Genomic DNA, 26,015 nt, shown 5'->3' with positions numbered 1-26,015 from the left:
CTATTGCCGCCTTTGCGGTGGAATACTCACGTCGTTACTTGTGGCAAATTTGGATTGGATGGGTGCTCCTTACTGTCGGAACTGGACTCTTTGGGCTCTGGCACATTGAGCAAGGCATGGCAATGACCGCAAGCTTTCAAGTCATTGCTGGCATTGGCATTGGCTCCCTCTTTACCGTCCTGCCCATACCCATGCAAGCCAGCCCAGAAAAAACGGAAGATCAAGGCCTGGCCGTAGGTATGCTTGTTGCTTTTCGGCTCTTTGGCGCGCTCATCGGTCTTGCTATTGCATCGACGGCGTTTAATAGTAGATTTGGGCAAGCTATTGCATCTATCGGGAACACAATCTCCGACATTCCGCATTTAAACCCCAAAGATGCGCTATCTTTTATCCCCGGTTTGAAAGGCACTACCATGCCGCACGAAACTTTATTGGCTGTCCAGGGGGCCTACACAGAGTCTTTCCGAGTAGTGTTCTATGTTCTTGCTGCTTTTGGTGCGGTGGGCGCTATGACATCTCTATTGACAAAGGAGCTAACCATCGAGTCGGAGGAGCAAGGAAAGCAGGCATTCAATGCATAGGCTTGAGCTATAGAGGGATAAACACTATGTTCTTTAAGCTTATCCGTCATTATCACGCGTTAGACCCCGGAAGAGACTCTACCTCCAGACCTTATCATGTCGTAGCGATAATCGATCGACCTCTATTCAACTTTCAAATCAAACTCGAATGAGATGGAATTATGCGCAGGTTATACGAATTTGTGATGGACAGGCACCAGACTTTTAAGGTCTCGGGACGCAGCGCTGAACAGAAGCATTCAAGCGCACACAAGGATTAAAAAAAAATACTTGTAATCTATGCACGGAGTAGATCGTGAAATGCAGCGAGAAATTCTACTTTAGTGACAGTGTTAACGTCGTCGAGGCACGCGAGCACACGATGTTTTATAGGCGAGTTACAAGACGGCGTGCGAGCCCCTAGTGCTTAACTCCGCTTTCGGCCCCGCGAAGCAACGAAGCCATCGCGAACAGTGAATCAAATCCATGCCAATTGTCCGTATATAGCTGCCGCATCAGGACCCTGATCATAAATTGCAACAGAGTAATATGTTCTAGGGTATCTTTTTCTGTATTATTCGTCTTCTATACTTCGAGGTTGATCTGCTTGCCAAATCTAGCATAAAGATCGACTTTTAATTCCGTCATTTGCTCTTTGATGGTGCTTATCTTCTCCTCCAGGGCTCCGGTATCCTCTTCGATTCGCGTGGTCGCTGTGCTCAGCATTTCTTGGGCCTGTTCAAGCGGCAAGTGGAAGAACGCATCGCCAATTCTATATCTGCGACAACAGTCAATACAGGGCTATTCCCAGCGCATTTTCTACTGGCTGGGGTCTTATACCGAATCTTCTCGTCTTCGTCGGCGAGCTCAAGTTCCGTCGAGAGGTCGTCTAGCTCTTCCTTTTCTTTCTGTTGCGCCGTCGTCAGTGAGAAGCCCGACACCACCAAACAAGTGAAACAAACATTTTTTGCCTTGAGCTCTTCTTCGAGAAGGAGTTCTCTTTGGTGCAGTCTGCTGAATCTATTGATCTTGTCTTGATCCTCGCGACGGACCTCGACTTCTTGCCCTGCGTTCTCCTCCTCCTTGGAAAGCTGCGCAACACATGTTAGCCATGAGAATGGTAGAGCGGCACCTGTATAAGCTGCATACCATGCGCCTTTGTAGTAATGACGACATTCTGGGAGCTATACTGCAGCCAACGGGGCCTCGTTTGCTGGCCTTGCTTAATGCTGAAGCATCCTGAGCCAGGAGCTCAGGAATTGGTGGTGGGGTACGGTGCGCAATCCGTGCTGTTCCCGTCTTCGCACCGTCTCCTCCACGAGGCTGGCCCCACACAAGCTGACAAGACAGCTTAGGACGCGACGGGGGATTGACGTAATTTCGATCCTGTTCGCGTCCAGCTCTCGCTGAAAGACAGTATCAAAATGGGCACAAAAACATATCCAAAAGCGACTTTGAAGAAGATAATCAAGGCGCACTCGAATCATACACTGCAGAGGGACGCCGACGTGTCGGTACGCAGCCTGGCGCATCCCTTTTGTTTACACTGCTGACCATGCGACAGATCTACCTTAACTATGTGCTCTTCATGGAAAGGTGGTACTTGTATGTAAATGACATGTTTGCGAGCTTGCTAACATGATGTTCAGCCTGGTGAAAGAAGCGGCCATTCAGTCCAAGCAGTCGGGCGAAAGAGGTCTCACCACCCGAAGTGTCAAAAAGGCTACCCGAGTACGCATGACAACGATCTTGTCTCCCGATTAATTGCTGATTACTATTTCAGGATATTCTTGCCAAGTTCAAGGGTTGAAAAATACGCGAACAGAAGGGCATCTACTACGAACGCCGACGACAGTCTGGGAACAGCACACAACCCCCTCGCAACCCAATCTTGAACGGCTTCATAACTCGACCGCGACACCACATAATCGGGATACTGGTCCAGTTGCGCATTGTCGCGCAAATGTCGAACTCAATGGGTGGGAGAAACTGCCGTGGTTGACATCAGTCGGGGCAAGTTTAAAGAGTCGCAGAATCAGCATCTGCTTACTGCAATGCATGATCACCCCCGATGTGCGCACGAGATCAGGCCCACACTGCCTCAACAGTTACATTCAGGCACCGACGCCTCGCCAACGCGCGATGAATTTAATTCCTTAGTATTTACTAGCGATTAGAATAACTTAGATACCCGCCTCTATGGAATGATGATCAAAGAACAAACGCTTTATTTCGCGCCCAATTGATGCCCAAACCGTCGTGTTTCTCTACGGTTCTAGAAACCCGTCTCCCCACTGCCCGGTGTGCGGGCGGCGGCTGTCGTTGAGCAAACGGGCACCAGTGCACCACCACCCGCTAAACGCACCGTCAGTTTCACTCTTCCACATCGACTAATCGAACTTTTCTCCTCACCCCTAGAACCTGCACTTCTTCCGCTACCACTGCTTTGCCTTTGTGATATCACGTCTCCGTCTTCGCATCTATCGCCGCATTGGAGCATTGTCATTTTACCCTTTTCTATCTATCCATTCGACTGTCGTCCTCCATTTCCGTCGACCCCTTTGAGACAAACACTCATACAGCTATACGACATCTTTCGAACGATCGCCATGGCCGCCTCGACTGTTACCCAGCCCATGTCCAAGTCGGCCAAGAAGAAGGCTGCCAAGGCCATCGAGCGCACCAATTCTCCCGCTCCTAGCACTGCATCTGGTGCTGCCTCTGCGGACAAGGCCGATGACAGCTTTGAGAGCCCGTACATCAAGGAGCTGCAGAAGTATGTGTCACACACGGTAATGTCTTTTCGCATCGCTCAGGACTGAACTAACGCGTCGTCAAGGTACATCCGCAACATAAACAAAAAGATTGTAAGCGATTTGTGTCCTTCTTGGCTGCATTGCCACTCAATGCTAACGGCCACTTCCAGGTAAACGCCACGAAAACCGATTCCCTTCTAGCTGAGCACAAAGGCAAAACCCTCGACGAACTGGTTGCCGCCAAGATCCTCAACAACGACCAGAAGGCCCAAATTATCAAGAAGCCTAATCTGCAGGCGCAGCTGGCGCTCCTCGAGGAGCAACTTGCTCAATATCAGAGAGTGCATGACCAGTATGCGGCCCAGGCTGCTGCTGACAAGGCCGAGTTCGAAAAGACAATTCTCAAGGTCAAGGCCGAAGTGGCTGCGGAAGCCAAGCAGGCCTTTGAGCAGAGCTTCCAGAACGACCTCCTCCTGTTGTCACAGTTCCTCCGCTTAGCTGCATACCGCCGGGAGGAAGGCAGGGACACGGAGTCGGATCAAGCCCAGGCTATTGAAGGTGTCCTGCTCGCCATATACTCTGGAGATAGCTCTGCTGTAGCTGCCATGGTGAAGTTGTTGCAGGGATCAGACGAGAAAGTCATCAGCGTTCCCGGAGAGACGCTGGAATCAACTTGTAAGCGGACAGCGCATATTGATTTGCTCTTGTTACTGACATGGCACTAGACTCTGAAATCGGTGCGCTAGCTAAGGGCTACACTACAACAGGTTATACCGAAACCACACAGACGGTGGAAACGGGGACGGAGGACTCCGCTCCTGCGGCCAGCACTGTTGCGGAGGCCGATGTGGCGGAGGCCAATGTGGCGGGAATTGAAGCTGGCGCTGAGGCTCTGACTATCATCGAAGCTACTCCAAATGGGCTGGCTAATGGCAATGACTTGTCCATTTCGCAAGAATGGGTGAATGTCAAGGCTCCTCAGGATGCAGCCGCCGAACCTGCTGTACCAGTAGAGGCCCAAGGTGGTCGATCTTGGGCTGATGATCAGCCCGAAGTGAGCACCGCTGTGAGTTGACATCTATTCAGTCCATTCAAAATCGTATTCTAACTAGTGATAGGCTGCTCCTGGACACGCGCAGACGACTGATGATTTCCATCCGGTACAGCGCAATAGGGGCCGTCATGACCGTGAGGGAAGTGGCAATTTTCGTGGCCGCGGCCGTGGAGAATATCGCGGCCGAGGTGGTCGCGGTGATGGTCGGGGTAGGGGAAGAGGCAACAATCGGAACACGAACCCGGGAGGTGCTGCCCCTCGACCCCCTCGTCAGGAGGGACAGTAAACTACTTGCCGAGTCAGCTACAACCTGAATAGTATGTCAGGCGATACATTCTACCGTTCTCTATATTGTAGAGGAATTTGTACACAACGGCATCGCGGCGTTTTCGGTCTTCACCGATTTTTTTGGCACTGAATCTTGGAGGATTGGGAAGGGCCAGCAGGAAGCACCAGGGTGGCTATGAAGTGTCCAGAACTTGGTGTAGGGCTGGTGGCAAACTCGTGTATAGACGAGCCGGCTGAATTAATGTAAAATACGGCTACATATGAAATGATGAGGGGCGTTTACGGCCTCGGCCGATTCTGGAGCCATAACGAGGACAATTTGGTTGAGAAACAAGGCACCCGTCACGTCGAAGACTTAAGTAGCTTGTTGAAGGCTACAGAGTCGACTAGAATACAGGCAGCAAGCAGGGTCAATTGGTATGACAGACTCTTTGCTTGATTTGAGGGATGATAGAGACGTTGACTTTTTACTTGATGAGCGAAGGCTTGGCCCGGAAGTGCTCCAATTGAGACTGCTACCCGATCAAGGAGGTATCAAGACAATAGTTTGGACTGGGGAGGCAATTCCATGATTGCATCTGGGGCTGGCGTCTTCTAGAGCCGACTTCCACTTCCGTTTACTTCGTACAGATTGCATGCACGTCGGACAATTTTGACGGGTTTAACGATTATGCTTATTTGCAGACGTTAAGCCACTGAAGCTCACAGCCTTACAGGCGAAAGGGCATGTGGCGCAGCCTGGTGGCACCAGCTCTGAAAGCGTAGAGGCAGGTACCAAGTACCTTGCTAGTACCGTATGCACCAAGAAACTCTGCAACTTGTCCTCTTCGGTACCTGCGCTACCCCGAGCTTTCCTGTGGAGCTCCAAGCTGTCCTCTCGAAATGCTTCTCTGGCCACATCAACCATTACTGCATCACCAAAGGACACAAAAAAGAGGACGACCCGCCCACCTCTTTGGAGTATTAATTGAGTCATCTAGACTTTGTCGTCTGCTGAATCTTCTGATTTCCAGTCTCTTTCCTACCCTTTCCCTGTTTTCCTCGCTGGTCCCGATGCATAATTCTTTCTGATAGCCACGGCTACACGAGACACCTTTTCGCAACTTGTCCCGCCACCGCTTCTACACCACACCACAACATTTGCGGCACAATGGCGCGCTTACGCCTCTCGTCGCTTATGACGCTCCTCGGAGCCGTCTTCTTCTTCTCCGCTAACGTGATGGCTGTCTCGGCTGTCCTTGGCATCGATCTCGGCACAGAGTACATCAAGGCCGCCCTTGTCAAGCCTGGCGTGCCTTTCGACATCGTCCTGACCAAGGACTCGCGACGCAAAGAGACTTCCGCCGTTGCTTTTAAGCCGGCTCCCGGCGGCGTCAAGCCAGGCCAGTACCCCGAGCGAATGTATGGCAGCGACGCCATCGCCCTCTCCGCCCGATTCCCTGGCGAGGTCTACCCGAACCTCAAGACCCTCCTTGGCTTGCCCTTTGACGATACAATTGTTGCCGAATACGCTGCGCGTCACCCAGCCCTGCAGCTGCACAAGCACATCACCCGCGGCACCTCCTCCTTTAAGACCAACACCCTGACCGCCGAACAAGAGTCGTGGATGGTCGAGGAGCTGCTCGCCATGGAGCTCCAGAGCGTCCAGAAGAACGCCGAGGCTCTCGCCGGCGAGGCTTCGTCTGTCCGCTCCGTCGTCATGACTATTCCGCCCTTCTACACCACAGAGGAGCGCCGTTCCCTCCAGCTCGCCGCCGAAATGGCCAACCTAAAGGTTCTCGACATTATAAGTGACGGCTTGGCCGTTGGCCTCGAGTACGCCAAAAAAACGCGCCAGTTCCCCAACATAAACGAAGGCGGCAAGCCCGAACACCACATGATTTTTGACATGGGCGCTGGCTCTACCACCGCCACTGTGCTTAAGTTCCAGAGCCGCAATGTTAAGGACTTTGGCAAGTACAATAAGACTATCCAAGAGGTTCAGTCGCTCGGCGCCGGATGGGACCGCACTCTTGGCGGTGATGCCCTCAACTACCTCATCATGGACAACATGATTTCGCAATTTGTCGAGTCCAAGCCTGCCCAGAAAGTATCTGCCACCTCAGACAGCGTTCGCGCCCACGGACGTGCCATGGCTAAGCTCCTCAAGGAAGCCGAGCGTGTTCGCCATGTCCTGAGCGCCAACCAAATCACGTCTGCTGGCTTTGAGGGTCTCTACGAGGATGTCGACTTCAAATACAAGCTGACGCGTGACGACTTTGAGGCCATGGCCCAAGATTTCCCCGACCGTGTTGCTACCGTTGTCAATGACGCTCTCAAAATGGCCGGCCTTGACATTGTTGACCTCGATTCTATCATTCTTCATGGCGGTGCTACCAGAACGCCCTTTGTTCAAAAGGCTCTCGAAAAGATCGCCGAACCTATGAAGGAAGGAGAGCAAGGCAAGCTTCGCTCCAACGTCAACTCCGACGAGGCTGCTGTATTTGGCGCCACTTTTCGTGGCGCTGAGCTGTCTCCTAGCTTCCGCGTCAAGGAGATTCGTATCTCCGAGGGGTCCATGTATAATGCTGGCATCAAGTACACTAACACCAATGGCAAGGAGCAGCGCCAGCGACTTTGGACCTCTGTTTCACCTCTCGGTGGTGCCCCCAAGGAGCTTACTTTCAACGACCTCAAGGACTTTTCCGGCAGCTTTTACCAGCAGGTGGGCCAGGACGATAAGACTGTTGCTACATTTGCCACCAAGAATCTGACTGCCACGGCTACTGCTCTTAAAGACAAGTATCCCTCCTGTGTCGACTCTGAGATTGTGTTTAAGCTGGCCTTCAAGCTGGCCGCCGACAATGGTGAGGTTGCCGTTGCCTCGGCGATGGTCGAATGCGAGGCTGAAGTCAAGGAGACTCTGATGGACGGTGTCAAGAATCTCTTTGGATTTGGCAAGAAGGATGCGTCCGAAGACGGCGAGGATGCCAAGGCCGACTCTACTTCGTCCAAGTCCGATAAGAAGTCTACCAAATTTGCAAAATCTAAGAAGTCTTCCAAGACATCAAAGAGTACTTCCTCCTCTACTGAATCGACTGCTTCTGCCTCTACGGATGCCAAGGATACCACGTCAACTGAGGCGGCCGAGGTTCCCAAAGAGGACATCAAGAAGACGCAGCTTGTCAACATTCCAGTGGAAGTTGTCATCGAAAAGGCCGGCATTCCTCAGTTCACCAAGGAAGAGCTTACTACTTCTAGAGATCGCCTCAAGGCCTTTGCCGCTTCCGACAAGGCCAGAGCTCAGCGGGAGGAAGCACTCAACAAGCTTGAGGCTTTCACGTACAAGATTCGCGACCTTCTCGAGAACGACGAGTTTGTCGCCAAGTCGACCGAGAAGGAGCGCACTGTTCTCTCCGAAAAGGCGAGTGAAGCCAGTGACTGGCTTTACGAGGAGGGCTCCACTGCCGCCAAGGATGACTTCAAGGCCAAATTAAAGTCACTACAAGATCTTACCGATCCAATTCAGAAGCGTGTGAAGGAATCCACCGCCAGGCCCGAGGCTGTCAAGCAGCTCAAGGAGCTTCTGGCTCAGACTGATAATTTCCTTGAGGGTATCTACAAGCAGATTAATGAGCACGAGGAGTACCTGGCCAGTTCTTCGGCGGCTTCTAGCTCCACCTCCACTTCGTCTGCCCCTGCCGAGTCGTCGACGGGAGAGTTTGACGGTCTTGAGGATGAGGACTCTACTGAGACCAAGGAAAAGGTCGAGGAGGAAATACCCGCGGCGGCCATTCCGCCGCTGTACAAGCGCGAGGACCTTTCCGAGGTTGAGAAACTCAACACCGAGACCAAGCAGTGGCTGGAAGAGATGAAGAGCAGACAGGACAAGCTCGGTGCTACCGAGGATCCCGTGCTGCTCAGCAGCGAGATTATTGTGAAGCAAGACAAGCTGAGCAAGGCGAGCATGGAAGTGGCTATGAGAGGCATTCGCTCGTTTAATGGCAACGCCAAAAAGCCCAAAAGCAAGAAGTCTACCAAGTCTAAGGGCAAGGGTAAAGGCAAGGACAAGAAGTTTGACGTTGGCGACATTGATGCCGAGGTCTTTGGGGAGGGCATTGACCAGGAGGAGCTTGACAAGATTCTCGAGCAGCTTCGAAAGCGCAAGGCTGAGGAAGACAAGAAGCAGGAGGAAACTGAGAGCGAGAAGAAGGCTGAAACGGAGCAAGGACATGACGAACTGTAGACAGTTCCAACGAATAATGCGTTCCCACAGGAATGAGGGACAAGTATATCAACACTGTATATATGTAACAACTGAGGGGAGCTTTTCATAGAATAGAAGGCAATTGCGTCCGCATTTGCGCTGGTCAGAAAAAATTGATGATGTCAACTTTATGTCGTCGGGCATTTTGTCTTTACGCTGTCGTGCCCCCTGTCGTGGCCTTGTGCAGCATCGCGGGTTACTGCATGGCCAGAAGAGCAGCAAGGCTAGACCGTGACATGAAGCACGCCATCTGCACAGAGTTGGCTCCGTTAATTTCTCTCATGGCCGCATCATGCCGTGTTTGATTCGTGCTACGTGGCACCAGGACAATGAAAGGGTCGTTTCGGCGACTGATAAGAGACAGCCTTGGTGCGAAGAGCTCGCAGCAGAGGCTCAAGTCGAGAATTCCTTGCGAAACAAGAGCCAAAGGAGGCGTTGAGGGGTGCTTGTAGAATCACTTGCTGTCGCAGGCCCGGAGCGAATTCGCCGCTTCGTATTGTTGGTGGTGGTGATGATGCGTGTACAAGTTTACAGCTGGCAGACGGGGCTGGCCGGCAGCTGCCAAGTGACGTTCGTTTGTGCCTACCCGTTTTCCGCAATCTGCTTCAGACGCCTCAATAAGGTGTTTTTCCGTTTTTGACCGTAATCCTCTGACTGGGTCTTGCCGCTCACTTTTGTCCATCACCCATCCTTCTCTGCAGCTGGTGGTTTTCCCTTCATTTCTCTCATCTTCTCATTGCGCAGTCAGTCACTTATTGTCGCTCGCTTCCTCTCTTGCAGCTTCCATTCGAAGAATTTCCATTACTTACTCAGTCACTCGCTCCTCTCTCATTCTTTTCGTTTTCCACACAACTGTTTTTTGAATCCTCGAAACTCTCAGCCCCCACGCTCCAAACACGCTTCGCCTCGATTCGCCATGTTGTGGCAGTGCCTGTCTTTTCTGTCGCTCGCGGCTTCACTTGTCTCAGCTTCTGTGCTTCCCATCCGGAATAATCAGGATCTAGGCTCGACGACCTTTTCCTTCGAAGTGGCGCGCAGTGACACGGACAAGAGAGATTTTCACCGTGACTGGGCCGCCGCGAGGCAGAAATGGGGTGGCAGCAGCCTAAATTCTGACTCACCTGGCTTTTCTCTAGCCGAAGATGGTATTTTTCGAGTTCAATGCATAAAAGGACTGTATCTAACACTTTGTAGATGGGCTCGTCGACGTTCACCCCATGGGAAACGATGATTTGTACCTGGCGGACATTCAGATTGGCAACCCACCACAGACGGTCAAAATGGCGTTGGATACCGGCTCCTCTGATGTGTAAGTTAGACCTCAAACAATTCTTCAGAAATCACTTTAACACAAATCAGGTGGGTGCAATCGACAGATACCAAATATCGCGTCAATAGAAACGGACCATATGCGCCTCAATACCGTCCCAAAGACTCCCACACCTCGTCTCTTCTCAACGAATCTCGCTGGGATGTCCAGTATCGTAAGTATATAAATTTTGATCACAGCCTGCTTATAGACTTTAATTAACTTCCTTAGTGGATGGCACCTCGGCGTATGGCATAGTATACCAGGACACGATTCGATTCGGCAACATCGAGGTGGTCAACGCGACCGTGCAATCTGCCCAGGCCATTGCCACGCGTTTCGAAACGGACATTGAAATGAGCGGCATCATGGGGCTGGCCAAGCGCCTGCGAAACAACATTGATCCTCCAGTGCCGACCTTCATGGATCTGCTCACCCCGCTTCTTGACTCGCCCGTCTTTACTGTCGACTTGAAAAGAAATGACACCGGCCAGTTTGAATTTGGCCGCATCGACATGGCCAAGGCTTCGGACAATATTACCTGGCTCGATGCGGTCGGTAGAAGTCCTCATTGGGATGTCAACTTTGATCTGACGTCATGGACCATTCCCGATCAGACGTGGTGGTATTATCGTTTCTCTGGCACGATTGACACTGGCACGACTCTCATGTTTTTGCCTAGCGCCCTGGCCAGTCGCTACTGGTATAGCGTTCCCGGCATGCGCCGCGCCGCCAATCTTGATGGCGTGTACACTTTTCCGTGCGCCAACACCAAGGATCTGCCCGATCTGCTTTTCAAGCTTCCAGGCACGGAGCACGTGCTGACCATTCCCGGACGCTACCTCAACTACGGCCCGTCGGATCCCAAAGGTGAGTACTGCTGGGGCGGCATGCAGAGCTCCGAGGGCATGGAGATTGTGGTTCTGGGCGACGTAATGCTCAAGGCGCTGTTTGTGGCGTTTGACCTGGACAAGCAGCGCGTCGGATTTGCCAACAAAGTTCTCACGGACGAGATGTAGATTTTAAATTGCCGACTACATTATTTCGACTGTCATTTTTGCTTTGTACCTAGAGACAGTAAAATGAGGGAAGCAAAGGAACAAGTAGCATCCATTATGTGTAATGAATAGTTGACAATTTGCTTGTTTTTCCTTTTGCAAATGATGTCATTTACGCCATCATTCAGCAGCAAATCCCCCACATCACCTCTGTTCCAAACCATTCTTTTCTTTGAACTTGTTGCTGAGCAGGGACACAATGCAGTTTGGTCACGCATGGTGAAGCACGGGTCATGTCAATGATTGGTATCCTGGAGAAAAATCATGCTATACAATGATGCGCGAAAGATAGGCAACGTCTGATAAACCCCCGTCCATCGTGTCCACCAGGCTGGCCGTCATCGGTACAGACAACATTTCCACTTTCAACTTTACTGAGCCTTGTTATAGCTAGAGGTTGCAAGAGAAGAGTCCACAAAAATCCAAATCAAAAATAGAAGTAAGAGTACGGCGTTGATTGAAGAATTTTTGGGGAGAAAAGAAGCCATGATGGCACCTAATTGGTGGTGTTGTTCTTTGTACCAAGTTCTCTTTGCAGCTGGCCTTGGGGTTGATGTCCGCGATAATTGGTATTGGGAGTTGGTGTCGAGTATATGATGTGCTGAGCTGAATGCCCATAATGCGAAGCTTCGGGACTGGCAAAGAAGAAAGCAGGTGACCAATGGACAATGCGGGGTCGACGGCTAGTATTAAATAAATGAATAGGTTATACGACCAACAGAAAGACAAAAGCGCTGGTCGTATAAATGCAAGTGGCGAGGAGGGGGGCGTTGGACTGCCAGCTACCCCTTTCGAGATTGGATAGATAGTCCAACGAGTTTGAGAATGGGCAAGTCAATACAGCGTCGGCATCAACCACATGCATCGTGGATGAGGGGGGTGAGGGAAGTCGTCGGCGGCCGGACGGTGCCCTTCTTCTTTCGACGGATATTGTTTGCAAAAGGGATCTGTTGTGTACATCCTTTACTAGTGGTCGCCGTCTATAATAAAGGGAAGTCAAGGTATCGGGTTAGTGAATAAGCTTTCTCGGTCGGCTTTTATTGACAGTCGGCCTTGATGACGAAATGGTATTTACCTTCACTGCCGCCCGGAGTAGGGGGCATGGTACCAGCGCTGGGAGCTTGCTTGGGCGCACGAGCGGTGCCGGGGCGGGACCGAGCCTTGTCGTCCTTGTCCGGTGGAGGAGGCGGCGCGTGAGTGGGAGCGTGCTTGGGCATGTCGGACGTGTTGAGCTGGAGGTCGGGACGCGATTGCTGGCTCCTCTTGAGACGCTCTTCCATTTCACGGAGGCGAGCCTCGAGCGAGGCAAGCTCCATTGTATTGCGGTTCACTTTGGCTCGTCTGGAGACTTATTAGCTCGACGTTTGGCGGGAGTTGGGAGCTCAGGGGGTCGGAAGGAGCTCGAGCTTGGTGATTGAGGTAGATTCACGCACCTAGTGTCGACCTGCTGGTCGAGGTCGGCAACCGAGTTGTCAATGCGGAAGATGTTCATCAGCTCATCGGAAAAGGAGCGGGCGACGGTTCTATCGTCGGAGTTGAGGGTTAGCCTTCGCTGCTGTTTCTCGGACTGCTGAATCTCGTGCTGGTAGTCCATGGTGGGTGATTTGGCTGTTGTATTTGCGGTTGCAGGCTGGCTATGATATTGGGATTGCTTGGCTGGTTGATCAAGTGCGTTTTCAACGGATTGGCGAATTGATGAAGAGGGGGAGAAAGAAACAAGATGGCTGGAAAGAAGCGAGTATAATAAAGAAATGGGAGAGTAGCGACCATTCCTTCTCCACATGGTGTGGGTGGCCAGATAGGGATCATGTTTCGGGGGGCGGTATGCAGTACGATTGAATGGGAGAGGAGGTTGTGGATAGATGAAGTATCAGGTACTCGGAAATGGAGACAGGTTTTGGTCTATTCGCAGGAGGAATGCAGGACCCGAGGTTTCTCTCTAGAACGAGACCGGGTGGTTGTAGTAAGTAGGTAGACGGCGGTGTTTGTAGAGACGTGCTGCAGCAAAGCCAGGCAAAGCAAGGTAAGGTGCAGGCATCGAGAGTGGCAGCCATGCGATGCCATGCAACGCAGGTGATTCAAACAGGAAATAGGCGACCCAAAACCAAGGACGAGATGGTACTTACGATAGAGGTCGGCGGCTCTTGGGCTTCCACTCGCGGTCGAGCTCTTCGTCGGTATAGGTACGGTCAGTGGTAGTGGCGTCCATGTCGAAAGTAGCGAAAAGGATGCTCATGTGCGCTTGGAGCTAATTCAATGGATTTGCAGAAAAGATCTGGCGATCGATGGATTGGTCTCTTTTTCGTTCTTGTCGCCAATTAATCAGCTGGTCGTGTAACTTTTTTTTTTGTCGAGCTTTTTGTCGTCCGTGAAGGGGTGAGGCTATGACGTCGCGGGTGTGAAGGCAGCGCAGCGAAATTATGTGGGTATCGAATTAGGAGAGTGAAGAGGAAAAAAAAAAGGGGACGTGTCTAAAAGGTTCAATGTGGTTTTGTGTGCGTTTGCGTCCTGCAGAGTCGTTGTAATCTATGTCGGTTCTGAAAACGAAGAATTAATGTGAAGAGTGAAAAACTGAAGAAGAAAAAGATGCGAGATGAAGGACTAAAGCAGACTAAGAAAGATGTGGGATAAGGGTAATTGGCGTCGCCCTGCGTGAGGCTGTGGTGAACCCTCGAAAGCAAAAGACCGGGGAGGGGGAATGTTCAATCTTAATATTATGGGAGATTGAATACAATTTCTTTGTCCAAGATAAGGGGGGGTGCAGAGGGGCTGCGCCTCAGGCTCCCTATGCATCTATGCCGAGCTCGGAAAAGCCATATCCATCATCATCATCATCATCATCATCATCATCATCATCATCATCATCATCATCATCATAATCTGGGCCAGAGGAGTCGAGTCCTTTCGCACGGCTTGCTGTGCCAGTTGTACAAACGGCGGCATTGGGGCTTGATTCGGATTGTAACCGCTGCTATGATAATCGACCGTGCATTTCGTGGCTTGCGCTAAGTCATCAGTCATCACTGGCAAACGATACGTGTCAGCCCGCCTCTGTGGGGAAACCAGCATCTCCCGCCAGTTGCAAAGCTGCAACTCGTGTCCCCTAATCATCAACCCACCCGAGGTCAGTCATTTGCTATTGCATGCGCTTGTGATGTGGCTTGCAGGCAAATCTTTTTCATGCTCTTTTCTTTTTTTTTTCTCTGCCAAAAGAGAGTTCAAGTGCGCATTGTAGCCGCTGAAACGCAGCCTCCTCCATGAGCAAAACGTCATTTCCTCTCATCCCGTCGTCGAGCTGAAAACCCCAGCATTCACCCACCAGGATTCCGGTTGATTTGTTGTCTGAGCCTGGACACACAAAGTCGGCCCTTGCAGGCCTTATTCATCTCACATCTCACATCCCTCAAACTTGTGCGCGCCAGCCGCCGGCGCTATTATACGTCACTGTCCAATATGCCAATATCGCATTGTCTTGGACTCCTTTTGGAGCAAGGGGCGGCGCAATGCAGAGCTTTCAGCAAGGGGGGGCGCTAACTTAGTTGGCTATATAACCACTGGTATGCCACGTTTACACTAGTTACGGTCTCTGTCGTTTGGGCGGAATTTCAGCGCGTAAACTAAGTGCTTTCACCGTCTAACAAAAAGCATCGGCCTCTCTCCAGTTTACTCCTAGAAATTTCGCTTTTGTGATCTGTATACTACCTATCGTAGCAACAGCTTCCAATTATATCCATTTCGAGCCAATGTGAACAAAGAACATGTTCTACAGCAAAACAGCCTTATACTGATAGCCTTGTTAGAGCCAACTCCACCACCAAGCCGCCCCTTCCCCAGTGTCTACCAGTAAATTGATTGACCCTTCGTATTGTAATTTCACTAGTGCCATGTGCGAATTAAAGATGCATGCGAAATCTCGATTGATGCTCATTGCATGCAATCAATTCCCACGCTTCAAACATTTCGACTATTTACTCTCCATGCTCGTGACCGCAAAGACCAAATATTTGACAGCAATATACGATAGTCATCATGCCCTGACAAATAAACCTTACTTCTGATATAAATAGCACGCAACGGGGTACCTCGGCTTGATTGTGCCCACCAGCGCCCCCCTTCCCCCCCCCCCTTTCCCCTTCCCCCCTGCTTGCCCCTGCCGTCCATCCGATCACAAGTCAGCCTGATGTTCGTCACAACAACTAATTAGTATCCGCAAGCCAGATACGCAGTCCGACTCGAAACTTTTTCGCCTCCCTATGCTTGTTGTCGAGTTTCCAGTACATGCCGTCTCTTGTTTGATAGTTTGTCTGGTCAGGCCTACATTCCCCCTCGACCCTCTCTTTCTCCTTGCCCCTGCTTTTCGGCGATGGCAACGCCCTTTTTGCCCTATGTCCCCCCCAGCACATACGTAGAGAATACGATTTAAAGCTGCGAGGAAGTTTCGTCATCAGGGCCTTAACTAGTACTTCGTATGAACAGGTGGTTGAAGCTCGTCCAAACACGCCGGCCGACGCGCGACCAAAGTTGGAATGTGATAATGGCTGTCATGAATAGCTGTACATCCAAACTCTCGTCAGAAATTCTGCTCCTCGTATATTTCTGGCAAGGAAAAGCAAGAAAATCAAACTAGTCCCGACTACCTATCCAAACGGTTGGGTTACAGTAGTGAAAATATGTACCTGAAGTGAAACAATTGTAGCAAGCCCGCTGTGCCATGAAATAGCAATCTAAAAAACAACACAAAAGATGTCTGCCCCCAACTCCGTTTAACCATATCCGTGACCCAAATTCGTGTCCAAGCTTTTGTTCTTGTTCTCTTATGCCAGTTCGCGCTTGTGCCTGTACGGCATCTGCGTAGTGACGCAAACATTCCAAGGCAAGTGCATCTCCATTCCGGCGCGCGAAAGGGCCGGATTCTCGCTAGCGTCCGTCAGTTTGAATTGCGGTCGCCCATTTCAGCAATCTCGCTCCGTCAAGGAGGCTTAATTCGGCAATCTCGTTTCCCAAAGTCTAAATGCGGATGTAGGGCTACCCGCATTCAGCTCTTCTCGAGCTCAGGAAACTTGGGGGTGCCGCAGTTGTCGTGCTTCTTGGCCCACTCGTTGATGCGGTCCACCATCCAGCCCGACTTGTGCTTGGGGCTCTCGTCTTCGCTCGCCTCGGCTGGCTTGCCGAATCGCACCGCCGTCGCCGTCGAGCAGATGCCCTTGCCGAAACGAAATTGGACGCAGGCCTCCAGGCTTTCGCACGCGGCACGGCAGTGCTCAAAGTCGAGGTGCGCCTGCTTCTCGGCGTCGTTGTAGCCAGATTCTGGCTTGCGCAGCTTGGTCTCGTCCTCGTCAAACTCCCGGCTCGTAGGATCAAAATAAAAGACATCCTCGGAGAGGTTGTCCCAGTCGTCGTGGTCGTTGCGCAGCTTGGGTTGGATAATGTCGTGAAAGACGTCCTTGATGAGTACAGGCGACTTGAACTGGCGGTTGCGCTCAAATCTGTCGAGTTCGTCGATTTCTTCGCTAGCGGCGTGATGCATGGTGATAATAGGCTGGCACCAGTGACCGTCGTAAAAGGGCATCGAGTACGGTTTTTCGCCGTTGATAGTGGGAAACTGTAGGGTGACAAGTTAGCGATTGTGTTTCGTTGTTGCATCAATGATGCGTACCATGTTCTGGACGTCCAGCTGGGCCTCTTCCTTGATGGCATAGGCAAATAGGTAGTCGCCGCAGCAGGTCGTCGAGGCCTTTTCGTCATACTTGTTGGCGACCTTGGACTTGCCGTCAAACATCTTCTTCATGCCGGCGTTGGAGACGGCATAGCCGCTGCCGCCGTGGCCAAAGGGGAAACCGCCTAGCAGGGCGACGCTGCCAAAGTAAACAGGCTTGGAGGGGTCGAGAAGCTTGAACCACTCGACGAGGGTGGGCCAAGAAACGTAGGTGTCGGCGTCAATGTAAAAGTACCAGTCAAAGTTGGATTGGTTGGCCCAGTTGGTTTCGGCAATGTGAATGTTCTTGTACTTGTCGAGGGACCAGCCTTTGCCGGCCGTGTCGTAGTCCTTGTTGCAGTGCTCCTGGTCAATGGGACATTTGGCCTGGTGATGATAGATTTCAAAGTCTTCGTGGGCCTTGACCTGAGGGAGGACGTCGGTAAGGGCGTCAAAAATGCGCTGACCGGCAATGGTCTGGTCCATGTCACTCCATATTTCGTAATGGGGGACACACTTGAGGTTGGTCATGAGCTGAGTGGGGATGCGATTGTAAGCCTCAGAGGCGCCCGTCTTGAGGACGACAAAGATGTTGGACATGTCGGGAAAGTTTTCGCAGCCGAGCTTGACGGCGGGGGTCGGGGCGGCAGCAAGAGTCTCTTTGGGCGGCCGGCCGAACAGCGTGCCCGGCGTCGAGCCATATGATGCCGTAGGCAGCAGTTCGCCGGGGCTGCTAGTGTAGATCTCGAGTAGTTCTTTTTCGCTGCCGCTGGTGCTGGTGCTGCCGCTGCTCAGGTCTGGATAGCCAAAATCAAAGGGACCGCTGAGGCGCTGCGAGGTGAGTAGCAGGGTGCAGCCAAAGATGACAAAGGCGGCAACCACGATGAGGTTGCGCCGGGAGAGCATTCTTGCGTTTGCCAACATAGGCACAAGCACCGTACCGTGTGTCAAAGAACTGTGACAAAGGCGACAAGTGCTGAATGAGAGTCGCCCAAAAGAGCAGAGGCCGGAATATCAACTCCGTTTTCTTTATCGGACTTGATGTTAGGCGAATATAGGCGCACAGTCGATATCAGGGGAAATATATGGGTGGAATCGAGATGCGGGATGCCAAGAGAGGGGGGATTGGGGAGAAAAGAGGAGAGGCGAGCAAAAGTCCGGATCAAAAGTAACACGAGGTCAAGATTCGTTTTGTATTACGCGAAGGCTTCCAACAAACAACAAAGCAAAAAACAAAAAGTAAAAAAATGAATTAGAAACGAGCGGGAGTCGCGGGGACTAGGACATTATCTAACACGGGCAGATGGCTAGCTGCCTTTTCCCATCCCTCTTTTTTTTGTTTCAATCAAAGTTCGTTTTGCTGCTTTTAGCAGCATCGAGGCGGACCTGGCGTGGCAGGCTGGCGACGATTGGTGGGTGGAATGGAGCCAAAAGCAGCCACCAGCACTACGCAAGCTCTGAGCGCCAGCCCAAGCCCTGCTTTAGCGGCTCTGCGGCAGCCCAGGCACGGCTTTATTACAGTGGGCGGGGCCATTGGCCAACGAATTGATTTTTACTAATCCAGCAGCCTGCGGTGGTCGGTGGCCGCTAATACTCCGTAGAGTTTGCTGGTGTGAGTGGCAAGTGGGTGCTGATGCCGTGCCCTGGCGCTATATTGGGGTGCCATTCACTTGCCGCAGCTGTTTCGTCTTGATGTCGAGTCGGACGACATCATGGAAAAAAAAATGAATAAATCAGGGTTTTTCTTGCTTCTCCTCTTTTCTCGTTTTTTTGCCTCTTTTTTTTTTTTCTTCTTTCTGTTGCATCATGTAGATGGCCAGCAACCATGTCGATAATACCTAGATAATACGAAGCCGCAGCCGGCAGGTCAGTGGCGTCCAATGAGGCTTTTCTTATTCTTCTCCCACAGCCGAAACGCCACTTCGTATATCCGTTACGCAGTTTTTGAGCTGAACGGCCAGATTGTCTTCAAGGTAAACCTCAGCACACGCCCTCTCGTAACAGAATCACACGCTATTCGGATGCAAACTTGGATACAACATATGCAAGTATTGAGCGGCTGATCTGGCCAGCGCTATTTTTCTGGTAGGCTGCTCTCATGCCGCCGCCATAGGCCCTTGCTTGCATAGCACCTAGGTTGCTAGGTTATTAGTAGCGGGCGGCCTTAAATTTTGACTTCATCTTTGCGGCCTGGAGGCTGGAGGCTGGAGCCTGCAAAAAAAACCCAAGTAGGGAAACGTATGTCCCCAGCCTATCACTGCCACCCATCTGCCAACGTGCTCGGCGGGCTGAATTCGACTCTCCCCTGCTTGGCAATTCTTGAGAGTGGTAAATTACACAGACGAGCAAAAAGACAAATTCCAGGGGTATTCCATGACGAATTGACGATTCCCTCACAGAAGACAAACTTGCGTCCTCGACAGCACGTTCCTCGGCCTGTTTGCTCCGCCACGGCCCGACCGACTAACCCCAGAAAAATCGCTCTTATTAACATGGATATAATAAGACCAACTCCAGCAACCGGATCCTAAGACAGGTCCTCATGGCGTCATGCCATCAATCCTCGACGACTCTGGCCCCTCAAAGATTTTCCTTTTTTTTTTCAGCCCAGCGCCGCCTTGCATCAATATCAGGCAAGCTAAGCCCGAAACTGCTGAGCACGGTCGTCGGCCCTACAAGCTAACGTTACGAATTCATCTGCGCTGCTTCTCGCTTGGAAGCGAAAAGGGGGTTCGCTCTCCATCTCTTCAACAGCCGCATGAGCGCTGAACAATTGTTCGCATCCTTCGTCACCCGCCGAACAGTGGATGCACCCGATTTACCTGTTCAACTGCCGGTGCCACGCGTCCAACTGCGCGCGGGAAAGCCATTAGCCGGCTCCGGCCTTGAGTGGCTCCCCAGCCGTTACCGGTTCGGGCTTCAGTCTCGTGGTCAAGTCGACGCTGACCGGTCCAACCAACCGACACCACTGCAGATTTTGCATGTCCCGATCATCAGGGGCTGCACATATTGTTGTTTCAGCTGACCGATTAATGAACGAATCAAAACCTGGGGTGCCATGTCTTGGCAACGTCCTCGGCCGAGCTATAACTCGCCGCGGCATTCTGACGAGAGTGCACAAGTCATAGTAGGCATGATACGAAAAGATGGCAAGTGGCATCAGTTAAAGCAGAGACCTTGATTGTAATAATAACCCCCTTCCCTCCACCGCTTTCAGCAAGCCGCCAAAACGAACATCGACTGGGCACGCACAGCCGAATCCCACCACCATTCTAATTCGAACCTATGTCACAAACATTACTTAAAATCGCTTATCCAATGCCATATATCATATATTCGATTTCGACCCCGTACTTTGCGTACGAAACAGTCACGCAACAGTGGCCATGGTTGCGTTGAGTGTATCACGTGATCTCGCGACAAATGTTTTAACGTTTCGTGACGCACAACGCGTAAATCATGAGCGCTTCTTCCTCGGTGAAGCAGCCACAACAGCATGAACATTCAGCGCGGCTCACGTCGGGCCCGCCATGTTGCTGCCAACACGGCGGCGAACCAGGCCGCCCAGACCGAGCAGCAGCAACCACAGCCAGATTCGCCGCCGGCCACGCAGGAGGATAATGGCCGTAGTCTCTTGCCGCCCACGCGGCCGCCGCAGACGCGCAATATGCACAGAACCCCGGAGCAGCGGCAACCGGAGAGCGACGACGAGCATCAGATGCCCACCGTGGCGCCCCGGGTAAATCCATTTCGGTTACATCGATGTAAGTTGAGAATAGCGCTCGAGTTGTGGTGGTGATTTGGCGAGTCAATGCTTGCGAGGCAACGCATAATTGTCGGGAACAAGCTCTGCAATTTGACGCAAACTTGCTGCAGAACGTTGTCGTGTTTGTAGCTTGACAAAAACTTTTGGCGCAAAGAAAAACATGAGAGACCGTTTCCGTTTGGCTTGGGTGGCGGTCGGCTCCAAGTGGTGCTTTCCGCCGGTTGCTGTTGCTTCTTTTATGACTGGGGCCGACGGCGCTTCTGTTGGAGAGCCGCTCGGCTCCATGTTTCAGAGTAGCACAGTGTTATTCGGTTATATTACTTTCAACTCGAACATCTTCTTTCTCTTGGTTTTTCGTCTTTGGTTCTCTGCAAGCGCAGCCGTGGTTCCACATGCCGCGACAGTATCTCGAGCCAATTCCCATCACACAGGGCGGCGCCCTTCTGCGACGGTCCAGCTCCCCGGTGCACGCGGAGTGGCCGGTCGCTCAGGTGGAAAACTACGAGGCCCTCATGAACCGCCTGAGCCGCCTGGACCGTGAGGCTAGCAGCATGTTCAGCCGCATGCGGCAGCTCTCGGCGCGCGTGACCGAGCGGTCAGTCGGCTGGCGGGCGCGGTTCGGCGGCAGCGTTCAGAGGCGGCGAGAGCGCAGCGACGCCCCGCCGCCGTCACCCTCATCGAACGAAGAACTGGATGCGGGCATTGACATGGAGCCGGATACAGAAACGGAAGGCGTCGAGGCTGACCAACATGGCGATGCAGCAACGCGGGGCACGACGACGCCGCGCCTCAGCATGCCCTTGGGGTCCGACGCCTCGGACTCGGACCCGGATCTCAGTGTGCTGGCCATGGCTAGAGGCAGTGGTCGCACGGGCGCCGCACAGGGCCCAACGAGCGCGAATACGTTGGAGGAGCAGGTGCTGCTGCAACAGCAGGCCGAGGCCATGGCGTACGAGGACGAGGTCATGTCTCAGGAGCAGTACGAAGCCGAGGATACGAGCATCGACGAACAGGTAGAAGAGGAGGAGGAAGAGCAAGATGAGCAGGAGGTGCTTGTGGACCCAGCTTCAATTGGACTCAAGGAGATTTCCAATCTCGGGAAGTTTACGGTCAGCAGCCACAAACCTGGACACGGCGTGCAGGAATTGCGGAGTGACGATTTAAAGCTTTACTGGCAGTATGTGCTACAGTCATAACGCGTAGATGGCGGACTGACCCGAGTCTAGATCGGACGGCCCGCAGCCACACAAGCTCACGGTGTATTTCGTCAAGCGCGTCGGGATCCGGGTGATTCGATTCTTCGTCGACTATCAGGAAGACGAGTCGTACACGCCGACCAAGATCCTGTTCAGGTCAGGGACGAGCGAGAATAACATGATTGAGTTTGCGACAATGACCATGGACAACCCCTACGGCTGGCAGGACGTGCCCATCAGCGGGGCCGGGGGCGAGCCCGACGGCAACACGCTCGTGTCGTATGTGCTGCAGATGCAGATTTTGGAGAACCACCAGAACGGCAAGGACACGCACCTGCGTGGCATCAAGATTTACGCCTTTGACCCGGACTCGGGCCAGCAGGCGGGCGGGCGGCGACAGCAGCAGAACGACGACGCTGAGGGCATCGCGGCCATGGTGGCGAGCAGCAAGCAGGCGGGTGACGGTGGTGGTGGCGGTGAGAGACTGAGCGACGTGGCAAGGATATTGGCGTCTTCGAGGGTGCAGGCGGGCGAGAGTGCGTTTTCGGCGGCTGATTTCTTGAGAGAGCCGGAGCTGCGATAGACACAGGTATGGATGGTTACGGAATGTGGACCAGGCGTTTATGGTACAGACAAGATGATGATGTCTTTGCATTAGAATGATTGTGCTCGCGGAGATGCGAGCTTCTAGAAGGAATTATGACACTATCGATATTCCGGATGAGCTCCTAGATTTTTGCGACCGTTGGTTGGTCAAGTTTTATGCTTGGATACTTGGAAAGTTTGTGTGACCCTTGAACCTGTAAGCAACGGTGGCAACTGCTCCTGTCGCATGGTGTTTACAATTACCCGCACTTCAATGTGGATTCACCGAGCGTACGGTCAATCGCAAGATGTATTTGCACAGCCTCGAATAACGATGGAGCAAGGGCAAGTTGACGGTAAGGCTGGCGGCGGAGCTTTACCCTGTAGCTTGTCAGGGAGGAAGAAAGACGGTTTACTGAGCGAGTGAGGCCTGGTTGGACAGGAGAGATAGAATCGCGCCTCGTTGTTTCTTAGGATTATGGATATAGTTCCCTCCACAGAAAGGTGGCGAGAGTATTTGGAAGCTTTTGTTACAGGAATTGCTGGTCATTTGACGCCGAGGAGATGTCGTTGGGCCAGGGAATAAGCTGACCCACACAAGGGTTATCACCGGGCGGGGGTTGTGGATGGATTGGTGGATTACAGCTCCTTGTTTGATCCAGGAACTTGCCCCGACACGAACTATCTCTGTAATGGGGCGATAATCAAGCAAGTTCGTGAAATGCAAGGCATCGCGACATCTTATGAAGAGCGAGCCATAGCCGAGTCAGCGTCGCAAGTACAGATGCACAAAGGCCGCGGCTGGAACCTGCAGGGCAAAGTCCTTGTGGCAAGTGACCTCTTTTTTTTTTTTTTGCGGGACAGACTACGACGGCCGGGAGGAGGGTGATCCGGTCAACCGGTGAGTGCCGGCGTGGCGTAGCGAGCTAGCTTTTGCTGCGCAAATGACACGGTTTTGCCAAAAGAGAAGAGACAAAAGATAAAGAGAGATAAGAAAGTGAGAAGTGTCCTTTCTAAACCTTGAAGAGTCTACACGTGCCCATGGCCGTAACTACTGGTATAATTTTGCCTTTGTAGTGGTGACTAGGTAGGTTGTCTTCCAACAAGACTTGGTAATATATATTTCACTGCAGGGCGTGAGGCAAGCTAGCGTCTGCCGGTCGAGGGATTGAGGACAAGTCTCACGCCAGTGGCGCAGCGCCAAGTTAAGGCCAAACCTCACTATTTTGGCCAAGCAACCAAGGCTGGGCATTTGGGGTTGTCTGCCTTGGCCGCCAAATTGGAGACTCGGAGACTTTTGCGAAGCAAACGGTCGGCCCGGCATAATACCTAATTGATTAAATTGATTGCCGAAGATAGGGCTCTTACGGGCGGTCGTGAGTGCATGAAATATTTTTGAGCCGTATTCAACCCCGCGCCCAAGGGCGTATACGTATGTATCTATCACCTATGTACTGGCCGGCTTATACGGCACGATGCAAGCCACACCACTGCCGCAGCTTCGTCGCCCGATTCGCGACACTGAGATGGTGTCGCCAGTCAGCTTTGTCGCCAAGTGGTAGGCCAAAGAAAAAAAAAAGAAAAAGAAAAGGGATAGAGAAACATCACAACTCAGAGCCAAAAGCATTGCCGGAATCAAACGTAATTACCTTCCAAGCCTCGGCCGGTGGCAGTGCTTGAGTATCTTCTCTGTAACTCGGCGCAGCCTCGCGAGATATTGGTAGCGAACGGCAAGTCACCACCAGCTAGTCAGTCTCCACTAAAGCTGGACGCCCAGCGCCCGGCCAGCTAGCGAAGGAGCAGCGCCCCACTGATGCCGTACCCCTGCCTGCACCCTGGTGGCTTTCCAAACAGGCCCCCAGACAAAAAGTCAGCCCGTCCGTTGGACCGTCTCAGACGTCATGCCAAACCAGCGCAAAACGAACCACATGCTCGCCGCTATTCAAAAGCTGCCCTCTCCCACCACACCTTTTTTTTTTTCAAAGACGTCCTCTTATTTCATACACACCCATCCCCAAGATACCCCAGCTTTTCTTGCAAACGATTTAAATTGTTTCAAAGTCCTTTTGCAATTTTCTTCTTTCTTCGGATTAGCAGTCAAACGCACGCGCAAAGCAGTCGCATAGCCGCGGCACCCATATACTACATACAAACAAAATCACCATGTCTTCGGGCGACCCCATTCTCAACAACGGCGAGGGCACCTCTACCAAGTTTGCCGACGAGGAGGCCGCTAATCGCTCGCCGAGAAATGGCAACGCGCCAGGCCCCGGCGGCTTCGTGTCCCAGGCGCGCATGACAGTTGTGCCCCCAAGCGAGGATGACTTGCAAAAGAGTTACGCCAAGGTCGTTGGCTCCGAGGCCAATCCCAAGGGCTGGTACGGAAGCATGGGTAAGTTTCTTTGTCTTGGGGATATTTAATCGAGAGAAAACAACCGACTAATACACCAACCCCCACAGTCAACGGCATTGGCGCCATCATCGGCACCATGGGTGCCTTTCCCTGCTGCTTCTGCTGCCCCAACCCCTACAAGTCGGTCCAGCAGGGCAACGTCGGCCTCGTCACCAAGTTTGGCCGCTTCTACAAGGCTGTCGACCCGGGCCTCGTCAAGATCAACCCGCTCTCCGAGCACCTGCTCCAGGTTGACGTCAAGATCCAGACGGCCGACGTGCCCGAGCAGGTCTGCATGACAAAGGACAATGTCACGCTCCGTCTCAAGTCGGTCATCTACTACCACATCGTCTCCCCGCACAAGGCCGCCTTTGGCATCTCCAACGTCCGCCAGGCCCTCATGGAGCGCACCCAGACCACCCTGCGCCACGTCGTCGGCGCCCGCGTCCTGCAAGACGTCATTGAGCGCCGCGAGGAGATTGCCCAGTCCATTGGCGAAATCATTGAAGACGTCGCCGCCGGCTGGGGCGTCCAGGTCGAGAGCATGCTCGTCAAGGACATCATCTTTTCTCAGGAGCTGCAGGAGAGCCTGTCCATGGCCGCGCAAAGCAAGCGCATCGGCGAGTCCAAAATCATCGCCGCCAAGGCCGAGGTCGAGTCATCCAAGCTGATGCGCCAGGCCGCCGACATCCTCTCCTCGGCCCCCGCCATGCAGATTCGCTACCTCGAGGCCATGCAGGCCATGGCCAAGAGCGCCAACTCCAAGGTCATCTTCATGCCCGGCGCCGCCAGCAACGTGGCCTCGACTCTGGGCCAGGCCGTCAACGCCACCAGAGACGACGAGCACCAGGATAATGGGCTCAACCAGGTGGTCCAAGCCCGTGTCATTGAAAATATTTGAGCCCTATGGGAATCCGAATCATGATGCGCACATTTCTGAAGGAAGAAGAAAACCCCAAAAAACCCCATTGTACACTTATGGATACCAATCTTTGATACCCAACGAGGAGGACGACTATCACGATTCCCACTGCGATCGATTGCTATTTTTTAATGCCCCAGTCTGAACCATGTAATGATGGCTACATTTTACACACAAGTTTGAAATAA

At 52.5% G+C, this 26,015-nt stretch overlaps 10 protein-coding genes across 10 annotated transcripts; 7 read left to right on the top strand and 3 right to left on the bottom strand.

Moving 5' to 3' along the window:
- Positions 1-122: 122 nt before the first annotated feature.
- Positions 123-581, top strand: BBA_03612 (MFS transporter; the record flags this gene model as incomplete). The annotated part of the gene is made up of 1 exon (XM_008598709.1): positions 123-581. The coding sequence occupies one exon, from the start codon at positions 123-125 to the stop codon at positions 579-581; it is 459 nt and encodes a 152-aa protein (XP_008596931.1).
- A 564-nt stretch (positions 582-1,145) lies between these two features.
- On the bottom strand, positions 1,146-1,736 carry BBA_03611 (Gim complex component GIM3-like protein; the record flags this gene model as incomplete). The annotated part of the gene is made up of 4 exons (XM_008598708.1): positions 1,146-1,338; positions 1,401-1,468; positions 1,523-1,651; positions 1,710-1,736. The coding sequence occupies 4 exons, from the start codon at positions 1,734-1,736 to the stop codon at positions 1,146-1,148; spliced, it is 417 nt and encodes a 138-aa protein (XP_008596930.1).
- A 248-nt stretch (positions 1,737-1,984) lies between these two features.
- BBA_03610 (uncharacterized protein) lies at positions 1,985-2,370 on the top strand (the record flags this gene model as incomplete). The annotated part of the gene is made up of 4 exons (XM_008598707.1): positions 1,985-2,074; positions 2,125-2,165; positions 2,210-2,291; positions 2,344-2,370. 4 exons carry the CDS (start codon positions 1,985-1,987, stop codon positions 2,368-2,370), a joined length of 240 nt encoding a protein of 79 aa, XP_008596929.1.
- Positions 2,371-3,169: 799 nt separating this feature from the next.
- On the top strand, positions 3,170-4,656 carry BBA_03609 (uncharacterized protein; the record flags this gene model as incomplete). The annotated part of the gene is made up of 5 exons (XM_008598706.1): positions 3,170-3,336; positions 3,400-3,427; positions 3,487-3,991; positions 4,042-4,382; positions 4,435-4,656. The coding sequence occupies 5 exons, from the start codon at positions 3,170-3,172 to the stop codon at positions 4,654-4,656; spliced, it is 1,263 nt and encodes a 420-aa protein (XP_008596928.1).
- A 1,152-nt stretch (positions 4,657-5,808) lies between these two features.
- BBA_03608 (stress protein ORP150) lies at positions 5,809-8,883 on the top strand (the record flags this gene model as incomplete). Its single annotated transcript, XM_008598705.1, has 1 exon — positions 5,809-8,883. One exon carries the CDS (start codon positions 5,809-5,811, stop codon positions 8,881-8,883), a length of 3,075 nt encoding a protein of 1,024 aa, XP_008596927.1.
- A 937-nt stretch (positions 8,884-9,820) lies between these two features.
- On the top strand, positions 9,821-11,232 carry BBA_03607 (endothiapepsin-like protein; the record flags this gene model as incomplete). The annotated part of the gene is made up of 4 exons (XM_008598704.1): positions 9,821-10,049; positions 10,099-10,213; positions 10,264-10,388; positions 10,445-11,232. 4 exons carry the CDS (start codon positions 9,821-9,823, stop codon positions 11,230-11,232), a joined length of 1,257 nt encoding a protein of 418 aa, XP_008596926.1.
- Positions 11,233-12,308: 1,076 nt separating this feature from the next.
- BBA_03606 (uncharacterized protein) lies at positions 12,309-13,480 on the bottom strand (the record flags this gene model as incomplete). Its single annotated transcript, XM_008598703.1, has 3 exons — positions 12,309-12,612; positions 12,705-12,995; positions 13,398-13,480. The coding sequence occupies 3 exons, from the start codon at positions 13,478-13,480 to the stop codon at positions 12,309-12,311; spliced, it is 678 nt and encodes a 225-aa protein (XP_008596925.1).
- Positions 13,481-16,306: 2,826 nt separating this feature from the next.
- BBA_03605 (tripeptidyl peptidase SED3) lies at positions 16,307-17,872 on the bottom strand (the record flags this gene model as incomplete). The annotated part of the gene is made up of 2 exons (XM_008598702.1): positions 16,307-16,873; positions 16,928-17,872. The coding sequence occupies 2 exons, from the start codon at positions 17,870-17,872 to the stop codon at positions 16,307-16,309; spliced, it is 1,512 nt and encodes a 503-aa protein (XP_008596924.1).
- Positions 17,873-20,462: 2,590 nt separating this feature from the next.
- Positions 20,463-22,511, top strand: BBA_03604 (anaphase-promoting complex subunit 10; the record flags this gene model as incomplete). The annotated part of the gene is made up of 3 exons (XM_008598701.1): positions 20,463-20,705; positions 21,113-21,909; positions 21,959-22,511. The coding sequence occupies 3 exons, from the start codon at positions 20,463-20,465 to the stop codon at positions 22,509-22,511; spliced, it is 1,593 nt and encodes a 530-aa protein (XP_008596923.1).
- A 2,165-nt stretch (positions 22,512-24,676) lies between these two features.
- Positions 24,677-25,806, top strand: BBA_03603 (stomatin-like protein; the record flags this gene model as incomplete). Its single annotated transcript, XM_008598700.1, has 2 exons — positions 24,677-24,905; positions 24,974-25,806. 2 exons carry the CDS (start codon positions 24,677-24,679, stop codon positions 25,804-25,806), a joined length of 1,062 nt encoding a protein of 353 aa, XP_008596922.1.
- Between the last annotated feature and the right edge of the window lie 209 nt (positions 25,807-26,015).

This window comes from Beauveria bassiana (assembly GCF_000280675.1).
Source record: "Beauveria bassiana ARSEF 2860 unplaced genomic scaffold BBA_S00007, whole genome shotgun sequence".
NCBI classification, from domain to species: Eukaryota; Fungi; Ascomycota; class Sordariomycetes; order Hypocreales; family Cordycipitaceae; genus Beauveria; species Beauveria bassiana.
This window is presented reverse-complemented; position numbering and strand designations above follow the sequence as displayed.